This window comes from Seriola lalandi, unplaced genomic scaffold (assembly GCF_002814215.2).
Source record: "Seriola lalandi dorsalis isolate HSWRI2012SDOR001 ecotype SW California unplaced genomic scaffold, Sedor1 jcf7180002054985, whole genome shotgun sequence".
In the NCBI taxonomy this organism is placed as follows: domain Eukaryota; kingdom Metazoa; phylum Chordata; class Actinopteri; order Carangiformes; family Carangidae; genus Seriola; species Seriola lalandi.
This window is the reverse complement of record NW_019525534.1, coordinates 541,863-568,536: the sequence shown is the minus strand read 5'-3', so window position 1 is coordinate 568,536 and position 26,674 is coordinate 541,863. Positions and strand designations below refer to the sequence as shown.

Here is a 26,674-nt window from a genome sequence, read left to right as displayed (position 1 = left end):
CACACACACACACACACACGGGAATCAGTTGACCTCCTCAACCTTGAACCCTTGACCCCACGCCACGGCGAGGGGGAGCTGGCCTAGTTTGGGCTGCTCTGAATGTCGATGTCAACAAACTGAAACTGTGAGTGTGTTTTTGAGTCAGCTTTGACCTTTGACCTCTGGGCCCCAGGGAAAGCACCAATTAAGTTCATGTTGTTTTTGTTGGCACCGCTTTTCTGTGAGTGTGACCTCTGACCTCTGATGAGTCTGTTTTAAAAAGAAAGAAAAAAACAAACAAGATTCTGCTGCTTAGATTCTGTGGCTGGTTCAGACTCTGCTGTGAAACTGGTGTTGAGGAGTTCAGGTGTATCCTGGTCTAACAGGGTCAGTTCAGTCACCACTGGTATAAGTTGGGAACATCATGGCAGCTACACAGTCATGTCAGGATGTGCAGGGTTTTCATTTTTGAAGTTATATTACCTGTGTTTGACATTTCATAGAGGAAGAAGTCAGGTGTGTTTCTTTACATTTAGGTTAAGCTGAGAAAAACACACGTCCATCACTTGCGGCTTGTTACCTTTTCCATTTTGAAATGTGCATCATGTTTCAGATTCATTCATTTAAATAAATATAAACTTGAATATATAAACTTAAATCAGGTGATTTTCTCCTTGGCATCGACTCAACTTCCCAGACAGATTTAGTAGGTGTATGATCACATGGTTACACACCAGCAATGACAACATCTAACATGTGCGTCGCAGATCATGAGACAAACAGAAGTGGAGGTTTAGGCTTCGTCCACACTACTACGTCTTCATTTTAAAACGCATCTCTTCTGCTACATTTCCTCCTGCTGCACCGGAAACTGAGACTTTCAGGAACCCTGCTGGCCCCGTTTTAGTTGGAAAACGCCAAGGTTGTTTTGTAGTCTGGACGGGTGAAAACGGAGTACTTTAGAAACAATGATGTAGACACCCACGGTCGCTCCTTGATTTGCGTCTTATCTGCCCCGACTATAAGTGGGGAATACAACACGCATAATGTAATGCAATCATTTCTGGGCTTGTTGTCTTTGCTAGAAGCTTACATTCTGCATTTTAACACCGTAGCTGTCCTTTCTGATCCTTGTTCGTAGTATTTTTTGTAACTAATCGGCTGCAGAGAAAACAATCTGCTTCCTGTTTACACCGGCTCGCGCATGTCAGTGAACATGATTGATCACGAATGCGTTTTCAGGTGTTTTCCTTTGAAAACTGCGTTTTATACTGAAAACGTAGTAGTATAAACGTAGTCTTACTGTCTTGATGTAATTTGTATTTAAGCGGCGTGAAATCGCCATACAGTTTGTCATGTTGGGTAATGAGTAGTTGTGAGTAGCTAATCAGTCCCGTTAGAGCCGGAAGTATAGGAATAGTAACGCGAGCTACTCATTTTCTCCAAGCCCCCCCAAATATGATTTGTGTTGTATAAACATATGTTAAATATTTAAAAAGTTGTTTAAAGATGACAAAAGTTCAGACTCTGCCATCAGTGTCACTTGTCCAGTTAACCATCAACCCTGACGCCGGGAACACACTCCCTGCGTTGTGTGTGCATGTTCTGCTGCGTCGCTGCTGCTGCTGCCATCTCCATCTCTCTACATAGAGTTTGCAGGCTACTTGAATGTTGGATTTCTTTCCATTATGAATTAATTTCAGATTTATTTTTGACAGAAAATGTCACTAAAGTGCCACTGTCTCCACATGCAGCTGAAATTACAGTGTCCCTGAAGCTCAACGCGCTGCAGCTGAGAGAAAACACATGCGAAGACAAAAAAAGCGCCGCCAATTCAGTCCTACAACACAACGGGAATGTTTCCAGCGGACACAAGCGTGTGGGTGGGCGGGTGCGCCATAACTTGAAGGTGTAATCCTAACCGCAGTCAATATGACATCAACAGGTCTGTTTTTGCTGGAGCATCACCCGTGAAATATAGGAGAAACGTCGAATCTCTAGATCACGCGACACGTGTGTCACGCAGGCCGTGTCCGCTATAACCCCTTTTTACATTTATGGCCGCTGAAATGAAAACCGAGACGTTATGCAGCCGCCACGCAGCTGCTAAGCAGCCAGTGTGCTCCCGGCCTGATGAGGTGATGTCTTCAAACAGTCGAAGACCTGAAGATTTTCACTTTATGTTCACATAACAAGAAGAAGCAGTGAGTCATGTTTGTGAAGCTGCACTGAGCCAGTGAAGTCAGGAGGTTTGTATTTGTCACATTAGTTTAAAGTCTATTTGCCTCATCACATAACTGATGTGATTGGTTTCACTTAAACTCAGCTCGAACCTGAACTGTGTAAAATCTTACTGAGCATCAGACTGAGGAAACGTCAGCGTTAGAACCAGGTTTAAGATTCAGGAGGAGACTAACACCTACGTGCCCGCCAGCGTGAAGCATCCGCGCGTTCGTCCAGGTTTGCACAGCAGAAACGTGAAGGTCTCTCTCAGGAGAAGCTCTTGTTGTGATACAGTTGTCTGTATTTATGACCCGCACTAAGGGATCATGAGCAGGATGATGAGCAGACCCTGACGTGACGTATCGCATCTGAAAGGTTCCTTTGTTCTGATCCAACATGCGGCAGGACTCCTCCCTCTGACCCTCCCGACCTCCAGCAGCATCATTAAACCATCTGAGGTTCATTCTCGCTGCATTTTAAAGTCCCATCAGGTAAGGGAAATGGCGAGATTTGAATAATTGATTGATCCTGGGCGGAGCGAGGTCACAGCGGCCGACACCGATGATGACGCTGTGAAACGAAAGAGCTGAGAGCACAGGGAACATGAGACGGACACAGGATGAAAAACCCACATTAGAGTCCTCAGCGTTGTGTAAACGCGGGAGTCTGCAGAACAATACTGAGTGATTGCTTTGTCTGAATTTTAAACATGAAGTCTGTAATTTACAGACCTGCAGGATGTTTTTCTTTCTTGTCCCTGAGCAGAGCCGATGATTCTCCTGTGATTGTAACGCTCCCGTTCTTTGATAAAGATGTTTCTTTGCCTGACGGGCTGAGTTTAGAAGAAGAGAAGGCTGTCAAAGGTTTTTTACGCAGATATAACAGAGAGAGAGGAGAGAGAGGAGAGAGAGGGAGAGAATCAAAGAGGAAAACAAGATGTCAAGATAGAAACAAAGTGATGAAACATCTCAGGTGGACGCAGAGGAGGGAGAAAAATACCCTGAAACTCTCACTGACGTTCACACACTTTTTCCAATCATTACACTAGTGGTGATGATGATGAAGTGATGTGCTGACAGCATGAGATGGTGTCTATGGTGAGGTCAACCTCCTGACCCGGACTGATGGTGATGAGCTTTAACTGAATCACAGAAACAGTGGGAGGAGCTCAGATGTTTGACTGAAGCTCAGAGGAGAATCACTGTTTCTTCACATTGTAAAAAGACAGTTGAGATCGTTCAGGCATCAGATGCCTCCTGGACCTCTTCCTGCTCTTGATCCTGGATCAGAAGCAGAGCTCTGGTCTCAACCCCATCCCCTTAAAATGACTTTTATATAGACTACAGACTGGGGCCGATAGTTGATAATATTAATATATCGGCTTCAGGTAAACACTTAGAGAAACCAAATCCTACAAGGTTGGATGGTAGGTCCAAGTGGGCAGGGCTTAGGGTGTGGCTGAGGGCGGTGACTGCTTTGTGACATCACAAAGTTACAGAAGTCCTAACAGCTCATTTTGAGGCTCAGTTTCTGAATACAGGCTATGTGCATTTTTCTGTGGACTGAGCGCTTTGGGATTGTCACAGTATTAATATAAAACCTAGACCTGCGTTATAATCAAACAACACATCTACCTTTATACTATGTGTGACCTTTAAATGTAGAAGAGATGGATAGAAACAAATCAACAAACAGAAAAGAAAGAGAAAATAAATTAAAATCAACTTAGACGAGGAGAGTTTTAGATGAATGAGGACAGAAGAGGACAGATTCAAGAGATTGAGTGGGGATGAGCTGAAGAAAGAGGAGACACCCAGGTGAAGAGAGGACAGACGGTGTTCATCAGCGAGCCGGCTTAATAAGACAGATAGTGATGGAGGAGACGAGATGAAGATACATCAGAGTTTAAAGTAATGGAAAAAAAAGAGAGAAGATTTAATTAATTAAAGAGAAAATAAGAGTCTGCTCTTTCATCAGGAGGAAAGAAACCACAGCAAATGGGGAGAAAGCTGTGAATCGATGAGTTGATTAGAAAATTAAGAAGAACTAGGAATCAGAAAAGGAAAGATGAGGAGAGGATGGATGAGGAGACAGGAGGATGAGAGAAAGACGGAGGAGAAATTAACAAAATAGAAGGAGATAAGGTGGATTGTGGTTTGATTTAAAAGGACATACTTTCACTGTCCTATATTTTCACGGAAATAAATCAATTCAAAAATATGTGTTTATACATTTAATGGTCCTAGTGGCTCCTTCAGTTTCTGCCTCTGACTATTAAACACAGGTGTGTAAAGTCAGGTGGGAACGGACCAAAGCTTCCACTGCAGAAACAGCTTAAATAATTAAAAGGAAAGGATGAGCAGTGGAAATGAAGATTAGAATTAAAAGAAAATATTTAAAATAGAAATCAGGTCGGACATAATGGGTAAAAAAAAAAGGAGAAGAAGACGGGAGGTAGAGGGTGTGTGTGAGGTTCAGTGGAATAGTAAAGAGGCTGCGGTCGACTTTTCATTAACGCTGGAAAAGTGGAATCGACCTGAAGAAGAAGCAGAAGAAGATAAGGATGAAAATGAAAACGATCATCAGCAGCTTTAGAGGAAGAGGGAGACGGCGTCTTTCATTAAGGAACCAGGGAGAGAAATCAAACAGACGGAGGAGGAAGAGGAGGAGGAAGAGGACTCAATGATTCACGACCTAACCAGGATGGAGCTCGTTAAATGGCCTTTAAGTTGCCACGGGGACAGGAAGTGGGAGGTGGTCACACAGACAGCGGGGGGTCAGACCGATAACGAGCTTAGTTTAAATATCGTTCCCTCTGTGATGTGACTGATATGATGTGGTTTGATTGATTATTTATTGATTGGAGAATAGAGCGTCGACTCTGACCGCAGTGTCTCATTTGTGTCCGATGTTGGATGAAGATGATATTGATCTTCTCTTGATAACATCTGCTGTTTCATTGATCCGCCGGATGCTGTTGCTGAAGCGGTTAAATATATGGAAGATAAAACTGAGCATCAGCATCCTGCTTTTGATCTTATTTAGAAACCTGGTTATACCTGGTTACCTTTGTCTGCATGATCATCAGGATCCAGGTGTGTGGTGGTCTGCGTGCACGTCGTGACTGGAAATCCGACTGAAAAACTTCAAACATAAACTAACTCACTTCAATCACTTCTTTGCAGTTTTTTTATTATATTTTTGAAATAATCCCAGTTACTGTCACTTTAAAAGCCTCGGCATGATGCCTTTTGAACCACTGGAAGGCTTTTAATGTGAAACATCTGCGCAGGTTTTGAGTTTCATTGGCGGTAGCTTAACGACTGTGGTAAAAATGGTAATGTCAAATGGATTTGAAAGAATGAGTGAATGAAACAGCGTATTATGAATCAGTGCTGCGACAGTGCAAATTAGGGCTGAAAACCTCTGTCTCTGATGGAAGTCTTTATTTATACTTTAATTAATATACTTTAATATTTTCACTTGCAGTGTTTTATATTTTACCTGTGAAATATATGAAAACGAATTCATTATGCGAGACGTCTGAAAACAACATTTACCTGCTGCAACATTTTAATGTCAAATCATGTGTTGAATTCACTCAAACACAATCCTGTTCATATGCAACATAATTAATAATAAGTAAGTTACAGTAACAACCGTCTTTGAACTCTCAAGTGACACCGTTAACGATGATGAAGACTGATGATGATGTGGCTGAAAGCTCAGGGAGGCTGAGTTCCCAAAGTGAAGTCAAAACTGAACATCCACACTCAGACTTTATTAGTTCTTGTTGACTTCACAGTACGGCTGGGCGATATGGCCAAAACTGTTATCACGATAGAGATTTCCATATCAGTCGATATCGATTTTTATCACGATAAATGCCACATCGTTATTTCTTTCAGGTTTAAAGGCTGATTTTTGCTCCTGAGTGAAAGTTGAAGAAACCAGACAGTCAACTGTGGTTTTAAACTGTTCCATCCCGACGAAGACAAACACTTGCCAAACAGCAGAACATTTAAAAAGTGTGATGTACAAATTTTCAAAATATGCACGATCAAAATCCTTTTCAGTCCTTTTTACTCAACAAAATAAATAGAAAATTGCACATGAAACATGATCAGACTGCAAAATTCAAAAAATACAGACAAAGAAGATTTGCACTGGGTGCCGGTCTGGTGCTCGTCGAGGGTCCGCTAACGCTCGTTTGGGCCTGTAATTTCTTACCAACGTAACATGAGTTGTAGATGTGACATGTTTGTGTCTCGAGCAAACCAGATCACCTCAAACACAGTGTCTGACTGGGTTATGTTCGGACACACAGAACAAACTGTTTACCAAATTCTGATATCTGAGTGTTTCCTAATTATTATTGGTCACTTACCATGTTCTTGTGAAAGCTCTTGTGGCACAAACTCCTGCCAGTAAAGCTTTTAGACTGTTTGGATGTTCAGAGATTAGAGAGAGAGAGTGAGAGAGAAAGAGAGCGAGCAAGTGAGTGAAGGAGATGGATGTTAAACAGGAGAGAAAGAGAAGAGACAGGCAGGTGAAGAGGTGAAGCTGCGTAATAAAAGTAAATTCACGAAAGAAGAAAAAGAGAGAGAGACACTGACATGGTAACGGTGAGAGGGAGAGAGAGAGAAAGAGAGAGGATTAACCTTAGAAAACATGTGAGAGTACTTTAGGACAAACACATGAAAGACTGTGTGTGTGTGTGTGTGTGTGTAGTATGGTTGTGGTGGTAACAGAGATATCAGTGACTCTCTGATCCCGACTGGAAGCTGTACATATGCATCCAGCTGTGAGTCCTTCACCTGGTGCAGATGTTACCTCTGAACCGTCGACACCTGTGGGTCCATTTTAGTTCAGGGTTTAGAGAAGTCGAACATCAGAGCAGTGAGAGAATGAATGTATCTGACTTTGTGTTGGCAGCAGCAGCAGCAGCAGCAGCAGCAGCAGCCGCCTAGTTGGCGTTTACAACTTGAAAGTAAAAATGTAATGAGCCGCTGTATCTGACTTGTAGGTCCAGATCCAGAACTACATTATTAATTAGCTCTGCTCTTTAAATGTCCATCAGTATCCTGCTCGTGATCACGTTTTTTTTAATAAGAAACCTGGGTTTACTAGCAGACGTACTCTGATGGAAACAAGTAAAGACCGGATCCAGGTTCCTGCTGCTGGAACAGAAGTCATGAGTCATGAGACACAGGTAGCACGTAGACCTTCAGAAAACAGGATACTGTTAGAATCGTGTAAACCAGAATATGAAGAACCAGGTTTTAAATCAAATCCTGAATATGATCAAAACCAGGACAGGACTCAGACAGGAGTCGCCACTCCATCCTGTTTTTGAACCACAAAAAGTCGAGTCCAGAAGTGGTACAGAGTGATGTGTCTTCATCTTATAGATGATCTCTGAGCCCATAAGTTCTGACTTAAGACTTGACTCTTAAGCTTTTGTTGGGTACTATTTTCAGCGGTGGATTAATCTACATTGGGTGCTGTAGTGAGTGTTATTGTTTATAATAAAGTGCACATGTTCAGGTCGGTGTGCTGTGATTGGCTGCTGTCGGTTGATTCCTCAGGTCTGTGTGAGAAACGATAACTGTCGGCTCTTCTCAGTGAAGATCTTCATCATGAGTGACGGTGTCCTCCTCCTCCTCTTCCCTGTGCCTCTGTGCTGCTCTGCATTCTCCCATGATCCTCCACTGTTTGACCTCGTTAGAGGAGGTCGCCTCTAATTGGACACCGCTCGTCTTAATGGCTCCCATTAGATCATTAGGAAAGGTTAGCTCATGCAAAACTTCCTGTGCGCCACCTCACTAACAAGCGCGGCGACTTTGGCTTTGTTAAGAGGAGGATTTTATTTAAACGAGCAGCACAGATGAGATGAATGTGGAGAGAATAACACATTCAGACTCAACACTCTCCTCCTAATGCTCTATGAAGTCAGACTGTACGAAGGAAAGGAAAGGAAAGAAGGAAACATCTGGGTCTTTAATTTCCCAGCAGTCCTCGTCTCCTCCTCTCTTCATGTTAATCTAATGTGTGTGTTTACGCTCCGTCTCAGCTCGCCGGATTTTCTTGAATGAGATCAGTCGGACAGATCAGTTTCAGGCCAGAGAGCAGCTGATTAGATTTCAGCCGATCTGGATTTGTGAATCCTCCAGAGACTCGATCTCCCCAACTTCGGGGTGGAGAAATCCAATTAGCTTCAGGATGTAGAGGAACTTGTTCAGAGTTCAGATGACAATATGTCCTGATGAACATCTCCTGAAATCTGCTCCTTGAGAAGCTGCAACCAGTTTGTGTTTGTTTGTCACAACCTTTTATTGATCCATAAGAAGATATATCTGTGGTACTAAGAAAAAAACACCTCAATGTAGTTTTACATCTGTCAGGCTTCTCTCTGGAGCTCGAGTAGGCTGACTGTTTTCAGAGTGATTTGAATAAAAATATAGCAGATTTCAGGTAAAAAAGGAGGATGAGCAACCAAATCCTGTAAGGTTGGATGGTGGGTCCAGGTGGGTGGGGCTTGGGGCATGGCTGAGGGCGGTGACTGCTTTGTGATATCACAAAGTTACAGTAGTCCTGACAGTTCCTGAATACAGGCAGTTCTCTGTGGACTGAGGCTTTTATACTTTCACAGTATTAATATAGAACCAAGACCTGCTTTATAATCAAAGAACATAAGGATATCTACCTTTATACAATATGGGACCTTTAACACACAAACATCCATCATCGCACACTCTTAGACACATTCTCCACAATCCAGTTTGACCTCTTTGGCATCATTGGAAACATTTGCAGCTGGAATAAAATAAATAAAAAAAGACAGTTTTTGCCCAGGTGCAGTCCAGATCACACTTATGGTATTTTTTGTCAGTGACACATTAAATGACTTGTGTACTGGTGTCGGTGATAACAACCAGCAGCAGGAGCTTGTTAGTGAGGCTCAGTAAGTTTTGCATATAAATGTGTCCTGTTTTAAACCAGACTTTTACACTATACTTAATTTTGGCTAAGTTTCTGTAGAGCTTCGAGTGTTTGGACAGAGTTCAACATCCGAGGAGTGTTGTTCCTTTGTTGAATGAAAAAAAAAAGGTTTTGGAGAAAGATTATGTTTATATTCCTCAAATGAGAGAAACAAAAACATCATTCAGTGTCAAACAACACTCAGCTGCATCACCAACTCTGTTAAATCAGTTTGATAAAAAGTCTCTAAAAACAAATGAAACAACTTAATAAAAAGTGAAATCTCCAGAGTGCAAAAGCAAAGTGCATTACACTTCACTTTGAAAAGGGCACATAACTTAACTCCAGCTCTGCTCTGCACACAGGAAACAGACCAGTTGGATAAAATAGGAAGTTCTTTGCAAAACCCTTCACACCCATTTGCATCAAGCAGAAACAGGTGCATCATTTCTCTGACTGTGCAAAATGTCTCAAACCCATTTTAAACCCTTAAAGATTCACAACGTGCACACTTTTACAAGTTATAACAAAAGTGCACAGTTCTGCAAAAAATAGGATTCATCAAAACACGATCACTGACTGTTTCCATCCACCGTGTTGCTGTTTCTGAACGAACGCTGAGAGCTCTGATGTTGAACCTGCATTTTTGTTTCTCTGTTGTTGCAGGATGTCTGAGGGGGTCCACCCCCGCCTCCTGACTTCCTCTTCACTTCCTGTACTACAGTGAGAACTTCCTGTACCTTCACCTGACTGGCTGGAGCCTTCACCTGTCTGTTTCACACTGTAAGTGTCTGTGAGCTCCTTTCAGACTGTTCCTCCAAAAACAAAAGCACAACAACACAACGTTGTGGTCTTTTCTGAAAGACTGTGGTGTCAGTAAGGCACTGAGTGTCAGTTCCAGGTTGAATTAAAGTGGTGGTGACATGAGGAGGTGATGAGAGGCGTAAAAACATAACCTGATTACAGAAATGTGATGAAGTAAAAAAAAAAAAAAATGTTGCCCTCGTTTGAAGTTTGACTGATGAAAGAAAAATGAAAACAGGAAACAGCTCATGATGAAAATGTTCAGATTCTGCTGACTAATTTCAATGTGAAAAAAAGGCTGAAGAAAATATGTAGAAAGTCTGAAAGATGTAAAAAAAAAAAAAAAAAATGACGTGTGCATCTCCTGAAGATGCTGAACATTTTGAAGCTTCTTGATGAAAAGTTGAGAGACGTCCTGATCTGTTCCGAGGTGTCAACATCAGGTCCAATCAGATTTTAATAAACCTGATCAAAACCCTGTCTTTTCTTTACCGCTACAGTGTTTTTTTGTAGATCGACAAACGCTGTGACAGCAGCTCCAGAAGCTTCAGCTTGTGTTTGTTGAAGTGGCTCAGGGCGGATTTTGAGGTGTGTTTTGGATCGTGGTCCTGCTTCTGTCTCTGAGGCTGGAGGCTGTGAGCAGGAACAGGGATGTGATGCTGTTGTTGTTGTTGTCGTCGTCGTCTCTTGGCCTCATCTCCTGTGTTGTCGTCAGTCTGCTGTTCGGACTGTTTCTTCTGATGATAAAACATCAGTAACATCATCTGCTGATTGAATGACTGAAACTCCCAGCTGCAGTGAAGGCATCACAGTATGACTCTCTCTCTTTCTCTCTCTTTCTCTCTCTCTAATTGATGAACATTAGCTGAATCATTTTACAGCAGCGTCTCATTATCATCAGTCACAAACAATAAAAAAAATAAGCAGCTTACAAACAACCATCTGCTGCGTGTGTGTGTGTGCGTGTGTGTGTGTGTGTGTGTGTGTGTGTTAGTCAATGAACACACTGCTGTGTTATTAGATCATTTCTTTCTCTGTCATTTTGTGACGTCGGTCATTGGTCAAATGGCATCCTCTGGTTGATGGTTTACTACGTTTCCCAGAATGCCTTTGGACAGACTGGGCACTTGTTTAACACACGGAGAGAGACTGTGGTAGTATCAGAAAGAGTCTTGCTTGTTGTGTGTAATAAAAAAGTGGATTGAGTCAGTGATGATGGTCTGAGCCTGAGATCAGCTCACAGCAGGCTTCCATAAAGTTATATAGACCGAGATACACAGTCATATAACACCACAGTTATATATCAGACTGTGATACATTCAGACTGAAGTGACACATGAGCTTTTCTGTTTGTGCTGATGCTTCTCTGGTGTTTTGTGTGTGTGAGGCTGCAGGATTTTAAACCAATAAACTGTGATCGAGGATCAAACAGGGTTTTAAAGGGGTAGAGGAGCAAATACAGTAACACAACAATATTATTCCTCCAATCCTGTCTCCTAGGAATAATTTTTCTATACAACTGAAATGCAACAGCAGAGATGTTCTGTAGGAAATTAAACTGCGAGTGGATTTAGTTTTCTATTAATGAAATGAGGAATATTTTAGCCCAAAGGTAACAGGGTTTAATTTGAAGTATTTCTTCGAGGTAACTGGCGCAGCATGTTTTCCTTTTGTGCTTCACTCGTCTGCAGCAGCAGCTCATCCTCGTCTCACTGTGTTCGGCTCCTGCAGGCCGCTCAGTGTTTCCAGCTGCATGTAGAAGTCCTGATACGTCAGTGTGTTTATCAGAAATGTTGAAGTTGCATTGTCATCAGTGTCGGACTCACAGGATCAGCAGTGTGGTGTTTCCTGATGCTGTGATCACCTGCAGGGTCCAGGAACAGCCTCAGGCTCAGGTGGACTCGTGTCAGGGAGAAGACGGGTCTGAGAATCAGCTCCGGGGGTCTTTCATGATTCTGAGGTTTTCCGTCCAAACGACAGTAATGGATGATATGAAGAGGAAGGTCAGAGTGTGTCCTTCTGGGCAGGTGGGACTGTCACGCTGAGTTAGTCCATCGATCCACTTTCTGTGTGTGTGTGTGTGTGTGTGTGTCTGTGTCTGTGTGTCTGTGTGTGTGTGGCTGAGAGGTCAGAGGTCACACAGACCTCCTGTCAGTCACAGCTGCTGAGCTGCAGGTTTAATCACACAGAAACTGAGTCACAGTGTTTGATGATGATGTCACAGTGTCAGACGTCTGATTAAGGACTTAATATTTTATTGTACAAATAATACAATGAAAGGATTAGGGTTGGGGTTAGTCAGTGATTTATGTTTCTGTCTTTGTGACCACCACGACTGAATACCGAACCCCAAACCTGATCCTAATCCTAAACCGGATTCTAACCTGAATGCTAAAACCAAGGACCAGCCAACATGTCCTCTCTCCCAAAGTGTAACTCAGGCTAGTCCTCATAAAGAGAGAAGAACACACACACACTCAGCATAGTGTCACCACTCAGCCATGTGTAGCAGTTGCCGTGGTAACCAGATGATAGGATGTCACCGAGCTTAGAAAGTGACCTTTGAGGATGAAGGAAGACTGGAAGGAAAGAACAAAAGGAAGAGAGGGTGAGAGGATGAAAGGTAGGAGGAAAGGGAGGAGGAGCGAGTGAAGACAGAAGGAAGAAAGGGTTAAAAGCAAGAGAAAGAAAGTAAGGGAAAAAGGGGAGGGAGAGAGAAAGATTGTAAGGGGGGAGGGAAGAGAAAGATAGAAAATAATCATGCAGCAGGATAATGCTAAAAAAGAGAGGGAGGAGGATGAGAGAAGATAGGAAGTAGTGAATTAATGAACAGCAGAGAGATTGTTCTTAATTTCTACCTCTGATAAATTTACTGTACACCTTTCTTTCTTTCTTTCTTTCTTTCTTTCTTTCTTTCTTTCTTTCTTTCTTTTTTTTTCTTTCTTTCTTTCTGTTCATTACTTGATGCTCTGACTTGTCCTCGTTTCCTCTCTTTTACTCCAGTCGACCTCATCTGATCTTATTCACTGTCACTGATTACTAAATGCTCTCATTGACTCTCATTGACTCTCCATCACTCTCATTCACTCTTACATTAACATAAACACACACACACACTGTAAAGTATTTCTGCATGAAAACACTTTGTTGAACGGGGAAAACTCCACACAAGATGACTAAGAAGGCCACGAAATGTACACACACACACACACACACACACACACACCTACACACACACACACACACACACACACACACACTGTGACAGTAAAAGCCAGGGAAGCGTGCAGTGAAATCCTTGATAATAGAGAAGAGGTTTGTATCTCTCCTGGTTCCTCTGAAGACACTTTGTAGAGAGAGAGAGAGAGAGAGAGAGAGAGAGAGAGATAAGTGACAGAGGAGGGAAAAGAAGACCAGGTCTGATCCACATCAGATTTTCAGTCATTAAAAACATGAGAATTAATCTAGTTTAGTGAATCGAAAACACTGAGATAATAAAGTGAAAAAGTATTGATTTGACATGGACTTGAATGTAATTAGTATCAATTTTAAAGCACCTGTAAAAAATTTGCTCAGTGTTGGTCGTTAGCGGGAAGGTTTTTGGTGACGTCTGTGATCCTGATGCGGCAGCTTCTAATTACACTTATATAAAAATGAAGTACAGTTGTCATGAAGGAGGAAAGTAGCTGTAGAGACCAAAACTTTTTTGTACCAGGCTGTAAACATATTTAATTCTGCTGTGAAGTTGGGCATTTTAACATGCAAGTCTATGGAGACTGACTCGCTTTTGGAGCCAGCCTCTAGTGGTCATTAGAGGAACTGTAGATTTTGGCACTTAAGTGTTGGCTTCATTTTTTCAACCCTGCAGGTTGACGCTTGCTCCAGCCTCCGATGTGTTTGTTGTTGTTGTTGCTGTGTTGGAGGTAGATTAGTATCAACAGGGTTTTCTTGTAGCAGCTCAGTATCTACACAGACATGTTCATTCTGATGTTTGTGTGAGATTTCAACTGTCTCCTACAAATTAAGTTTCTATAAAACTAGACCTACACAGCAAATTGATAGCGACTGGATTATGATTTCTATCAACGTGTTATGAAAATGTATGCATTTTATTGTGAAAAAACAGAGGAAGCAGACATGTACTGAAGCCAGAGATGGTTTGGCGAGCATCCTCTCATGTTCTCAGACTGCTGTGAATCTGAAGGAAAAATATAAATAAATAAAAAGCACAAAGAGCTGATTTGAGACGGTGTGAAATGAGGATTTCACAGAGCTTAAAAATCTGTCGCTGTGCCTCCAAAATCTGAGACTGCAGATTGATAACAGCCGGGATTAGTTTTGTGCTCGCTGCGTAGTTTACACATTAATACTGTAAACTTCTACAGAAAACACTGAGAGGCCTGAGGAGGAGGAAGAACAGGAGGAAGAGGAGGAAGAGAAATGCCTCACTACACAGATTTTTTAAGTTTCTAGTCTGGTTTTCATTTTTTAGGTCTCTCAGTCTCTCTCCCTCCTGTAAAGTCGTTCTTAGAATTTGTCCTTCAGTGTGACACGCACACACACACACACACACACCCACACACAAACACACACACACACACACACACACACACACACAAACACACACACAAATCTCTGCTTACGTCAGCTTGTGCATCACCTGTGTGTGTGTATGTGTGTGTGTGTTTGTCTGCCTGCTTCAGTGTCAGATCAGTAAACTGTGCCACCAGAGATTGTGTGTGTGGGGGGGTATGCAAAGTGCGGTGTGTGTGTGTGTGTCTGCTGGCCTTGAATGGGCGCCCTGAGTGCCAGACTGAGAAAGTGGAATCAGTTTTCATCCTGACAGGCAATCCACCAGCTTCTCCTACTCTGTGTGTGTGTGTGTGTGTGTGTGTGTGTGTGTGTGTGTGTGTGTGTGTGTGTCTGTGTCTGTGTCTGTGTCTGTGTGTAATTGTACTTGTACTTCTACCTTTGTGAGGACCAGTTTGAGTTCTAGACCTTGGGAGTGAGGACATTCTGACCAGTCCTCATCAATTCAAATGGCTGGTTTCAGGGTTCAGGTAAGAACTGGGTTTAGGTTAGGGACTAGTGAAAGCATTATGTCAACAAGTGTCCTTACAAAGATAGAAGTACAAGTAGGTGTGTGTGTGAAGGGGGGTATTTTTGCTACCTCTCTGGGATCTTTACTGTGTAAACACCAACCTTGTCAGGACCAGCAGTCCTCATTAGGACCACGGTCTGGTCCTAATGAGGTAAAACCTCAAATCTGAGGTCCTGGTCAAGGTTATGGTTTGACTGTCCACGATGAGTCAAAGTCACTGCAATATCCTAACAGTGTGAGTTACAGTGTACCTGCTGTAGAACTGTGTCAGTGGTGGTTTCATCTACTATGTTCACCTCAAACTGACGGGAAAAGGATTTCACTCTATAAGTTTACAGGTAAAATGACTCTGATGAACTTCCTGGAGGGACTAAATGACGATGTTTTCACTGGTGATGCTTTGATTCGACCTGATTCCAGACGTCAGGTTCAGGGTCTCATCTTGGTTGTTTCCCTGGCTGGAGAAGCTTTAAGTGAATAGTACTAAGAACAGAGTTAATCTGCTGCCACATCCATGAAGAAATACAGATAGAAAGTGTCTCCGAAGGTGGACCTTATGTTTGTAGCTGCACAGTTTGTTGAAAGTTAACAGGTCTTAGATCAACACATGTCTTTGATTGGATTGGAAAACTGTTGGAAAACGCACAATGTATGTAGCTGCAGAACCAGAGACTGCAATTGCCACTGCAGTCTCTGGTTCTGCAGCTACATACATTGTGCGGTCAGAAGACCAAACACCACCTCCCTGTGTCCTCCGCCCTCCTCTCTGGAAGCTCTAAATGAACAAATCAGTGAATTTACATTTCTCTTGCAGACATTAATCTCATTACCCATTATCAGCTGTCATAATAAACACCTTTACTGCCACCACAGTGACCTATCTGACACCAATCTCATTAAAACCTCAAAGTCGTTCCGACGTTCTCACACTAACAGTTAATCCAGCGGCACCGGGCCACAGAGGTGATCCACCGGCCAACCGACACAATCAGTGATTTGTGGTTTGAATTATCTGGCACACAAACAGGAAGCTGCGACGGATTTCGGATTTCTATCAATTATCTAAATTAAAGCAGCAGCAATATTTCAGATGGGAGGATGTAGTTTGTTGTATAAAGGAGTACAGATTGTCCACTTAGTGTCTGGACCCTGATAGGGCAGGAAGTAATAGATGGAGAGAGGAGTACAGGAATTTACTGATGCATGACTTTTCAGGCCAATATCGATTCTGATGGTTCTGGATTAGAGATGCACATATGAACCTGTCCAGAGTTAGACCACATGTTTTATAGATACAGTGATGAGATATCTGGACTGCCAGGAGTTGAAATAACTGACTTTAAAGGTGCAGAGTTGCTCCAAAGGGAAGTTTTAGTAGTTTGATATGATTGTGAGTTTAATGTTTTGGGGGTTTTGAACTGATGGTCAGATATGAAGGTCTCTTAAAGGCTTAGGTCTCTTGTCGCCTTATTTCATCAGCCATACTACCTTAAGACTTCAAGGAAAATGTACTGACTGACTAACAGTCTCAAAATAGACATTGTACTTTTATTGAGCTGCTAATTGATTTTCAGTACCAAAGATTTGGTGTTTCCACAGATGGTGTGTGATAATGACTTGTAGTTATTTCCAGGAACTCCCTGTTCGCACTCACAGAGTTCCAGAGAACAACTCGGTTAATATCTTTCTTCAGTGGTACCACATTCAGACACCCACCTCTCTAACCTTTAGGTTACAACTCAGTCAGACTCTCACTGACATCAGCTGACACTGCAATGTTGTATTAACTGTAACCATGTTAAGGTGATCTCATGGTGTAGCTGCTGTGTGCAGATGTTGTAGAAAGTGGGTGTATTAGAAGCATTGGCCGAATGTGATCCAGAGTTTTTCAGCTGTTTTTTAATATCAACAACCTTGACTGGTGATGGGTTTGGATTCTGATTGCATGCTGACATCTTGGTGTACCTTGGATAAATGATTAAACAAAAGGACTATTTCTGGTTGGAAATAATGTAAACATGCAGTTCACGTCGAGATGGTGGGTTATGTCGGAAAGCTTTGAGAGTAGCTAAGGTAACTAAGTGAACCTTGGCCTTGGATGTAAAATAATTCATCACAGGTGTGTGTTCAAGTCAAGAATGACCTCCGCTGTTGACAAGCTACACATCGTTAGCTCAGATAGACACACTTCAACAATTCAACTGTTCAAACAACAGTACAAAAAAATATAGTTAATTTACCAGCAGGACGGCGAAGCATTAGCAGACAGTCGAGCAACTTCTTCTTCACTTCTTCCAATATGAAAAACTCATTTTTTCAAGTTCCAGCTGGAGGGCTTTGGGTATGCTTGTTTTCGATAGTTTCCTGCCTACAAATACAGAGTGTTCCCACAACGTTGTGTTGAGTTCTCACCCCAGGACGGTCGAGTGAAGACAGCGAGCGCATTTATTTAAAAAGTCGACGGAAATTTCTCTGATTAGATATCTCTGGCCTTCAGCCTTCAGGAAGGAGTGGGGCAGCAATTTTTGTTCCTGTCCACTATAAATCAAAAATATGATTGTTTAATTCACCTGCAGCTGTTTAAACAAACACGCACAGCTGTGGGGGCCTCAGGCCTTCTGTCCCGGTTATGAAGTCCTAACCAATGAGTGAGCCAGCTAACCTTTTCTATTTTCATGGTTTGATATAAAATGAGGCTAAAAATTAGAATTAGAAGAGAATGAATATTGAATAAAAGAGATAAAATATAACATTTAATATTCACTGAAGGCCTAGAAGGTCCTGACAGTTCCTCACTGATTAATACATGTATGTTCATAATTATGTAACTTATTCATATGTCAGTCAGTTCCACATGGTATTGGTGTCCTGCAGGCAGAGCCGTGAGCAACAAAGGGTTAAAGATGTTCAGGTTAATGTCTTAAGTCCCACTGAGAGCGGCGTAATATTGATTTATCCTAAATGTGCAATCGATCAAACTCCATCAACGGGGAGCGCGGCAGCGGCTGAAGCAGATCAGATTTATGATCACATTTGAATATCAGCCTTTTACATAAATCGGTTCATCTCCGTAGGGACCGCGGGGAAAGTGAACTTCCAGTTTCCAGCCCCGTGTGACGGATTAATCCCGCCGTATAAATGACAGATTGTCCCCGCCGGCAGGAAGATCATGTTCAGGCGGCAGAAAACATGCAACGACGAGGAGGAGAACAAGATGTTTCAATTATCTAAATGAGCCCGGGCTGACTGACAGGGATCGTATCGAGCTCCTCCATTTGTTCAATCTGAGAGTCACATTCAGTTTGTTTGCTCAGACAGGAAATTCAGACTCTTTTGAGCTTCTTCTGAACAAAAAGAAATGAGACAAAATCTTAAGTATGTGGGTGAGAGAAAGAAACCCCGAGGGACGTCTGAAAACAACCAGAGAGATGATTAAGAAAAAAAGAAAAGAAAAAAAGAAAAGGTTTGGATCTGACAGACGGAGGTGAACTGGGCGAAATGAGAAACCAGGCAGTTTAAGGAATCAACACAGAGGAGACCAACAAGAAAAAAATAATAATGTTAGAAGATTGGAGGGACGAAATGGCTCATTGGAGAGTTTTCAATAAGAAAATAAAGGTGTTTTATTTTCATGATTAAATGTTGGAAAGTTTTAATTTTGCTTCATGGTTTCTGATTAAAAACAACTGGGAGCTATTGCTGCAGTTTCATCAGATTTTTTTAAACATTAAAGCGGCGAACAAATAAGAAATGTCCACGATGTTGTGTTCAGGCTGTGGTCAATAAAGAAGATTTAACCCGTCTGTTTGTCTGCAGTTTAGTCTGAACAGTCAATTAGTTCCTTCTCTTCCTTTAAAGAGCTCTTATCAGGAGATATTGACATTTGTTTGAAGGGATGAGCAGGACTCAGCCTGAGGTGACAGAGAAGCTGATTTAATGAGAGAGAGGAAGCTGAGCCTGGAGATTTAAACCTCCTTGGTCTTTTTAACCAGTTGTACTCTTTTTTTATAGTGATACATTTTACCTTAAAGCTGCTGACTACACATTAAATGCATTTGCTGAAATGCTGTTGAAAACAATCTGACTAAATTACCAGTTAATTCAGGTGAATTTAACTCAGACATCTGGTTGTCTTTTTAACCTGCAAGTCATTACTGAACAATGGTCTAAAGTCCGCGATGAGCTTTCACATCAGGTCTGAGGTGAGTTCCAGTCCGAACAGGTCTGACCTTCAAACTGCTGCTCCCAAACGAGTCTCATCCATCAAATGTTGTTGAAATGTGTGACGCCTTCCCCTCCTTCAAAAGTAAAATGGTGTTTAACGAGTCGGGAGAGTGAATCAGAGCTTAGCTGTATCGACCCGCACAGTAAGTCTGAGCAGGTAGACGTACCTGCAGACAGGCTGCGTGTTGTCACGTGTTGTGTCATGATGTGGAACCGTCCACTGCTCAGAAGTCGAGGTGTAAATTACGTTCGGGAAATGGGACGTGGCTTCAGACGAAATGTCTCCAACAAGACCTAAATATAGTCAGCCTCTCTCCAAGGTGAGCTGTGTGTGTGTGTGTGTGTGTGTGTGTGTGTGTGTGTGTGTGTGTGTGTGTGTCAGTGTGTCAGTGTTCGTTCATTAGACGAGGCAGTTTGTCTCAGCCTGGTCTCTCTGAATGAGAATTGACATCAGGGCTGCTTTGGCTCCAAGGAGCAAATTAATGATTTAAGGAATAAAATACACACACACACACACACACACACACACACACACACACACACACACACACACATACACGCATATACATATGCGCATGAATACAGAGGAGGCATATTGAAAGCTGTGGCTCATCTCAGAGAGGTTACTCATTTTTTCATATTTTCATTATTTGGTGGCAAAAGGCATCAGAGAAATCCTCCAGGTTTGACTAAGACTGAATTATTAAAATTGTGCTCTCTGTCTTTCTTCTACACACACACACACACACACACACACACACACACACACACACACACACACACACACAGAAGCCAATGGGAAGCTAATAAGGGGAAATGTAGTTAATCCTGGGGAACGACAGTCAGTCTGAGGTCAGTGTCCTCTTCACCAAAACACGTAACATCATCTGATTAATTTTTTAACCACTTACTTATTATTACATACCCATAGTGTAACAGTCATACATGGCAGTTACAGTTTATTATAGTAAAAAGAGCTAAAGTTTGTCCAAATGTCTAGAGATAAGAAGAGATCAGCTGATTTTTTCCTGCATTTTTTCATTACTTCCAACATCGTCCTTTGCAGAATTCCGCAAAGAAAGTGTTTAATTTAGAAACGGTTTTGCAGATGTTTGTTTGTTGTTCTTACAGGGAGCTCAAGTCCTGACATCAGTCCGTCTCGGTGCAGTTTCTGCTGAGAGTTTCTTTTATTTGTCTGCAAGCAAAAAAGACCCTTGGTCGGAGGTGAATATTATATCTATTGACTCTGTGAGACAGGGGGGCGTGTCCTCACAGAGAGACCTCTCCGACCAAGAGCTACTAAAACACCAAATAAAAAAAAAGAAACCTGTTCTGGGGATGACCTGATAGCCGAGTGGTTAGGGTGCATATCATATGGGTGCAAAATGTCCCCAGTTCGACTCTTTGCTGAATGTCATTCCCCTGCTCTCTGTCGCTGTGTTTCCTGTCTCTCCACACTCCTCTAGCACAAAAAAAAAAGGCGTGAAAATCAATTCTATCAGACACTGAGTAACTACAACAGTAACACAACTGTGTGATAACGCGTGATAACAGCAGGAGCCGAGGATTTTTAAGTCATGAATTAATCCAGAATTATATTCTTTTCTAAGTTCATCAGTAGCAGCAAACTACCGTCACCACCAACACCTGAGGACATTCTTTACTTTCATACTGGTAAATTCAGTGGAATCATCTTCGAAGTGTTTTTATTGATGCAGCTGCTGATGGAGCTGCAGCTTCATTCATCAGTAAACCAATGTACGTGTGTGTGTGCATCTGTGAGTGTGCGTGTGTGTGTGTGTGTGTGTGTGTGTGTGTGTGTGTGTGTGTGTGTGTGTGTGTGTGTGTTAGCTTGGAACTCTTAGCTCATGTACCATGTACCTGCTGTTCACCTCCTCCAGTCACAGCTCAGTAAGGGAGGAGAGGAGAGTGTTAACAGGCGACTGCTGTGGTATGGCAGGAAAAGACGGGGGGGGCTGCTTAAGAGTGTGACACCTCCTTTTTTTTTTTTTTTTAGTTCATTTCTAGATCATAGAAGAAGAGGAGGGGGGAGGAAGGGCCAAGGGGAGAAGTAGAGCTCATCACCTCTGGGACCACCTCTCTCCTTTTCATTTGTCACTTGGTGTGACAGAACGAGGCAGGCGAGGTGAGGAGACGGCAGGGAGGAGGTGATGAAAGAGGACATGAGAGGAGAGCGTGTCACCTTCCTGCCTCTTTCTTTTCTGCTTCGTCACTGTATGACATAACAGGAGGAGGAGGAGGAGTAGGAGGAGGAGGAGGAGAGATGATGAGGAGGAAAGAGAGAGGAATTTGTCTCGATTGAAGATATTTTGCACACAAAGCAAAGATAAAAGGATGGGATAAAGGAGCAGAGGAGGAGGAGGAGAGGGGTCGGAGGGAATAGAGGAGTGAAGGTATTAAGGAAGAGGAGGAGAAGGAGGAAACACAATCTCTATTCTCTGCTGGTTCTCTGTCTCTCACACAGACTCCAGATCTGCCTGTCACATTGTTTTCCCCTGAACCTCCAAAATCGTTATTCTAAACCAGCGAGCTTCAGAGCTTCACAGAGGAGGAGATGAAAAGAGGAGCAGAGATAAGGCCTCCGTGTGATCCACATACAGAACCTGTTGGCTCGACTCACAGCGGGGGGCTGCGACGGGGAAATTTGTTCAACTTTCTCAAACTGAAAATCCATCCAACACGCCCAGTTTACATAGGGATTAACCAACACTGCTTTTTGTCAAATTAGCATTAAACATATGCCTTATGAACTATCAGCAGCTCCTGTCTGTAGTGTATCATGGCTGTATGAACAGGTATCTCTGGATTACTGTGATACTGAAGAAAAGCTAAAAACATGAGGATTCTGAATTAAGTTCTGCAGCTTATTTTTTCCATGATTTGTAATTGGATTTATATAATATATATTCCAAGTGGATATCAGAGATAATGATATCTTTTTCGATTTAAAACTCCTTTAGGATACTATGATCTGGACAAATGAGAATATGCACAGGCTGATATCTTAAAGCATAAGTAAGACTGTATTTACAAGCATGTGCATCATGTCTGTGCGCTGAGATTTGACTGATTTATCACGGAGTACGTGGAGTATGATTTTTGATGGGAATTGTGGTACTGAGTACTTTACCTGCCTCCGAGCCTGCACCTGTCCCTTTCACCTCACACTGTGTCTTTGCCTTTATTTACCGTCCTTATCCAAACACATGGAGTGAACCATGTGACATTCCTTAGAGAGCAGCTTCGTTTGAATGCTGATTTGGAAGTTATTTTTGGCGCCCATTTTGGAGGTCCTCAGCTCGTTCTCTTCTTTTTCTTGTTCCTTAATTTATGGGTTTTTCTCTCTCTGTGTGTGTGTGTGTGTGTGTGTGTGTGTGTGTGTGTGTGTGTCTAAGTGCCGTCAACGTCAACAAAAACACACCAGCGCTAAACTAATGCTAATCCATGTAATTGATTGCAGGTTTTGCTCTGTGACCTAGCAGGTTAATACGGGGCTAACCGCTGGGCAACATGCTAATCCCTCATAATTTATAGCTGCAGCCGAAAGGACGACTCGGGAGAGATAAACCCTGAGCGCACGGGCGCGCGCGCACACACACACACACACACACACACACACACACACACATTATGCTGTTTGTTTCTCTTCTTTTTCTCTGTGTCTAACAGTCGTACCTCTCTCTGTTTCCTCACAGCCGACACCCACCATGACCTGCTGACATCACCTGCGCCTGGCACCCCTTCCCCTTCTCTCTCTCCGACAAAATGGCCCAGACCGATTGGCTGTCACCGTGGCGGCAGCTGCCACTGATGCTGCTGCTCATTCTCACTTTCCGTTTCCTGTGTGAGTCGGCCTCGACCACGCCCTTCCCCAAAGACCTGGAGCCGATCAACGTGGTCAGCTCGGAGCGTGAGTAGATCCCTCTGATTGGGGGATGATGATGATGATGATTCTACAGGAGTCATATTTGTGTGAATACATAAAGAACTTACTGTTTCCAGTGATACTTGTGTCTCTGATGTCCATGGATTTAATGTTGTTTAGGATGTCTTCAGTTTGTCGTCATGGTAACAGTCCAAACTGAAAGTGCTGGTCAGCAAGTTCACCAGAATATGAACAAATACAGGGGAAACATGGGGACAGGTTAAAGCTCACAGCTAACTCATTGAATCCATGGCAACAACTTTCTCTATCCACCACTGAAAGCATGATGGGAACTGTAGTGCCATAACTCAGAACATGTTTGTTCCAATAGAAGTATGACAACACGATATCTATGAGAATCAGCCCATTTATCAAACTTATTTTTACATCACTGAACCTCAGAACGTCCCATCAACATGTTTGCATCCATGGAAACCGATGTGTTGTTTGTGTTCACCTACACACAATCTGACTCCGACTGTGTCGTCTCGTGTCTGCAGAGTCGTATCAATATCCAGGGTTTCAGGGTTTGCTTCAGGACAACGACACCCTGCGTCTGGGCCTGGACTTTCAGAGGATGTTACGCATCAACCACATGTTGTACATCACTGCCAGGTCAGCACACACACACACACACACACACACACACACACGAACAGAAGTACACAAACGTGACATCTCATCCAGACATTTCCAGCAGCAGCACTTGGATATCGGAGAGATCAGTGTTAGATCCTGAGGAAGATACAGGACCTGTTCAGGTCTGAGTTGCTGATCTGGACCAATATTTTCTTAAGTTAAAAAAATTAGCTTCCTATCAACTTCAGAGAGCCAGCAAAAGTTTTTCATTAATCATGGAAACTGGAGGAAATATCATTAGTCACAAATATCAGAGGTATTTTAAATGATTTTTTTTTTGCCAGGATCATTTTTCTAGACACATTTTTAAAAAGAAAATTCTTCATTCCTCTTCTGAATGCAACATTTTAAAAAACTTTTTTAAACGCAGGACTTTTAAGTCCTAATGTCAGTCACAAAATCTGTATTTAGGTCCAGTTTGGATTGTTATTTAAACTGTTAATCAGCTCCTTAGATCTGATTTTAAGTTCAACTCCTCAGTCTCCTTATGATGAAGCTCTGATACTGGGACATGCTGGGGAGTGACACACAACACGACAGGACACACACACGATTAATGCTGCTCTGACACAAACAAGCTCAGAACAGTGAACATCAGTGAGTGAGTAGAAGAAGAAGAAGAAGATTTCTTCTTCTGTTGAGTCGGCATGTTGAGCTCTGACGTTGTGCTTTAACCTCCGCAGAGATCACGTGTTTGCAGTGAACCTGACGACGGCTTCAGAGGAGTTCGTTCCTCAGCTGGTGAGTAAAGTCACATGATCAACAGACCTCTGAACCCTCTGTGGAGCAGGTGCATGACAAAAGAATTCATTCAGTTCCATGAAAAAACACAAAGGTTTAAAAATCTTCTTTTTAAACTGAAACTGAAACAGATTGTAGATTTTTATTCTTATTTTCTCACTCATACTCAGTGGGTTAAAGTCAGAAAACTTTTTTTTTTATTTGTTTTATTCAACTTGGATCCTTTTTTTTATAGTTTGTCTATAATACATATCAGTAGAAACAAAATTATGTTTCGAGATAAATACTTTACTTACATTTTTGTTGTTGATCAAGTTTCTCCATGACAGGAGGCATCACTTTCTCAGGTTGTCTGTCCGTCTCATCGTCATGAACGTGATGTGACGTGACGACTTGGACAAAACCAAAGTTTACGTTGGACTCAGCCTGAATATTATTATTCATGTCCAAACACAGAGTTATCACTAATATTAACATATTTTCTTCTTAATGAGACTGATAAGAATAACATCACATATCCAACACTGTCAAGATAAATATTAAATACCTCAACCTTTTGTGAAAGATTTGGAGAAACTTGACTCCTCGTTTAAAATGTTATCAGACAGAAACCATCACAACACTATCATTTTTATAACCTTTGTGCTTCCAGTTAAGTTGATTTAATGTCTTTATTAGTTATGTTACTTCTCTCAGCTCCTGGATGTGCATTATTCATTTTAATGTCTGGATGATCCAACCCATTTCTTACAACAAATCATCTGAGCCGTGTGGAGTATCTGTATATGCACGAGTGACAGGATGTCTATGACAAACCTCCACACACTCACAGTCTTAAAGATATCCCATATTTTACACTTCTCCTGTGTTTTATTTGAAGTGTTGATCCATAAGAAGATATATTTGTGGTTTTAAGATCCAAAATCCATCTCAATTTAGTTTTACATCTCCTCTCTCTGGCTTCCCTCTGGAGCTCTAGTAACAGCAGGTTGGTGAGCCAATCAAAAGAGAGGAGACTCTGAGCCCATTAAATTAAGGAATAATAATAATAATATACCAGATTTCAAGTAAATACTCGGAGAAATCAAATCCTGCAAGGTTGGATGGTGGATCCAAGTGGGCGGGGCTTGGCCCGTGAGATTGGTGACTGCTTTGTTGTGACATCACAAAGTTCCAGAAGTGCTGACGGCTGGTTTTAAGGTTCAGTTTCTGAATACAGGCTGTGTGCATTTCTCTTTGGACTGATGCTTTGATACTTTCATAGTATTAATATAGAAACAAGACCTGATTTATAATCAAACAGCACACGGACATCTACCTTTATGTGATATGGGACCTTTAATGGGCACTGAGGTCGTCATGGTTAGACGCTGATACTGCAGGTATGGGTGTTGGGACAGACACTACACCCACGGTTAAAGCCTTGCTTGGCTGCCACCTGCTGTTTGCTGCAGGCTTCATCCAGGTTGTGACACACCTGAGCACAACCACCTGTAATATTAGGTTAGGTCAGATGTTAAAGAGACGTTTCCACAGATTAGATTTAGTGGCGCTGCTCTTTAATGATGAGTATGTCACTGAGGCTCGTCTCTGCTGTGTCCTTCCCTCAAAGCATCGAGAGCAGCATCAAACCTGACGACGCAGCGCAAGATCCTTTTCACTTCCTGCACAACAGACGCCGTAAATATCAGAGCGGCGGAACAAAACTACAGCAGCTGCTGATGTGGTGTGAGGCGGCACAAAGGACGCGCTTCCTTTGATCTGCACACATCCTCCTCATCAAAGACGAGAGGTTACAGGGTGGCTCCTGACAGTAATGGGCCTCCCGGTGCATTGTGGGACGGTGGCCTGCAGCGGCTCTTTGATGTTGAGCTGTTACTCTCGTTATCAGTGATCCGACCTCAGCGGCGTGGCCCGGCATTCTCACCCCGTCTTTGAAGAAAAGTTCACATCTTTAACGTTCAACTCGTGTTCGACACGAACGCCCAGAGAAACGCCGCCGCAGACTCTGGTTTTAGTCCGACAAATGATTC

At 42.4% G+C, this 26,674-nt stretch overlaps 1 protein-coding gene across 1 annotated transcript in view; it reads left to right on the top strand.

Annotated features, from left to right (window-relative positions):
* LOC111647356 (semaphorin-6D-like) overlaps nucleotides 1–26,674 on the top strand; it is a 171,299-nt gene that overhangs the window by 69,524 nt on the left and 75,101 nt on the right. The window contains exons 3-6 of the mRNA XM_023396955.2: nucleotides 9,853–9,969; nucleotides 23,032–23,246; nucleotides 23,762–23,876; nucleotides 24,584–24,641. Of these exons, the coding sequence (XP_023252723.1) occupies nucleotides 23,102–23,246; nucleotides 23,762–23,876; nucleotides 24,584–24,641 (318 nt within the window). The 5' untranslated portion in view covers nucleotides 9,853–9,969; nucleotides 23,032–23,101. The remainder of the gene's footprint in view (nucleotides 1–9,852; nucleotides 9,970–23,031; nucleotides 23,247–23,761; nucleotides 23,877–24,583; nucleotides 24,642–26,674) is intronic.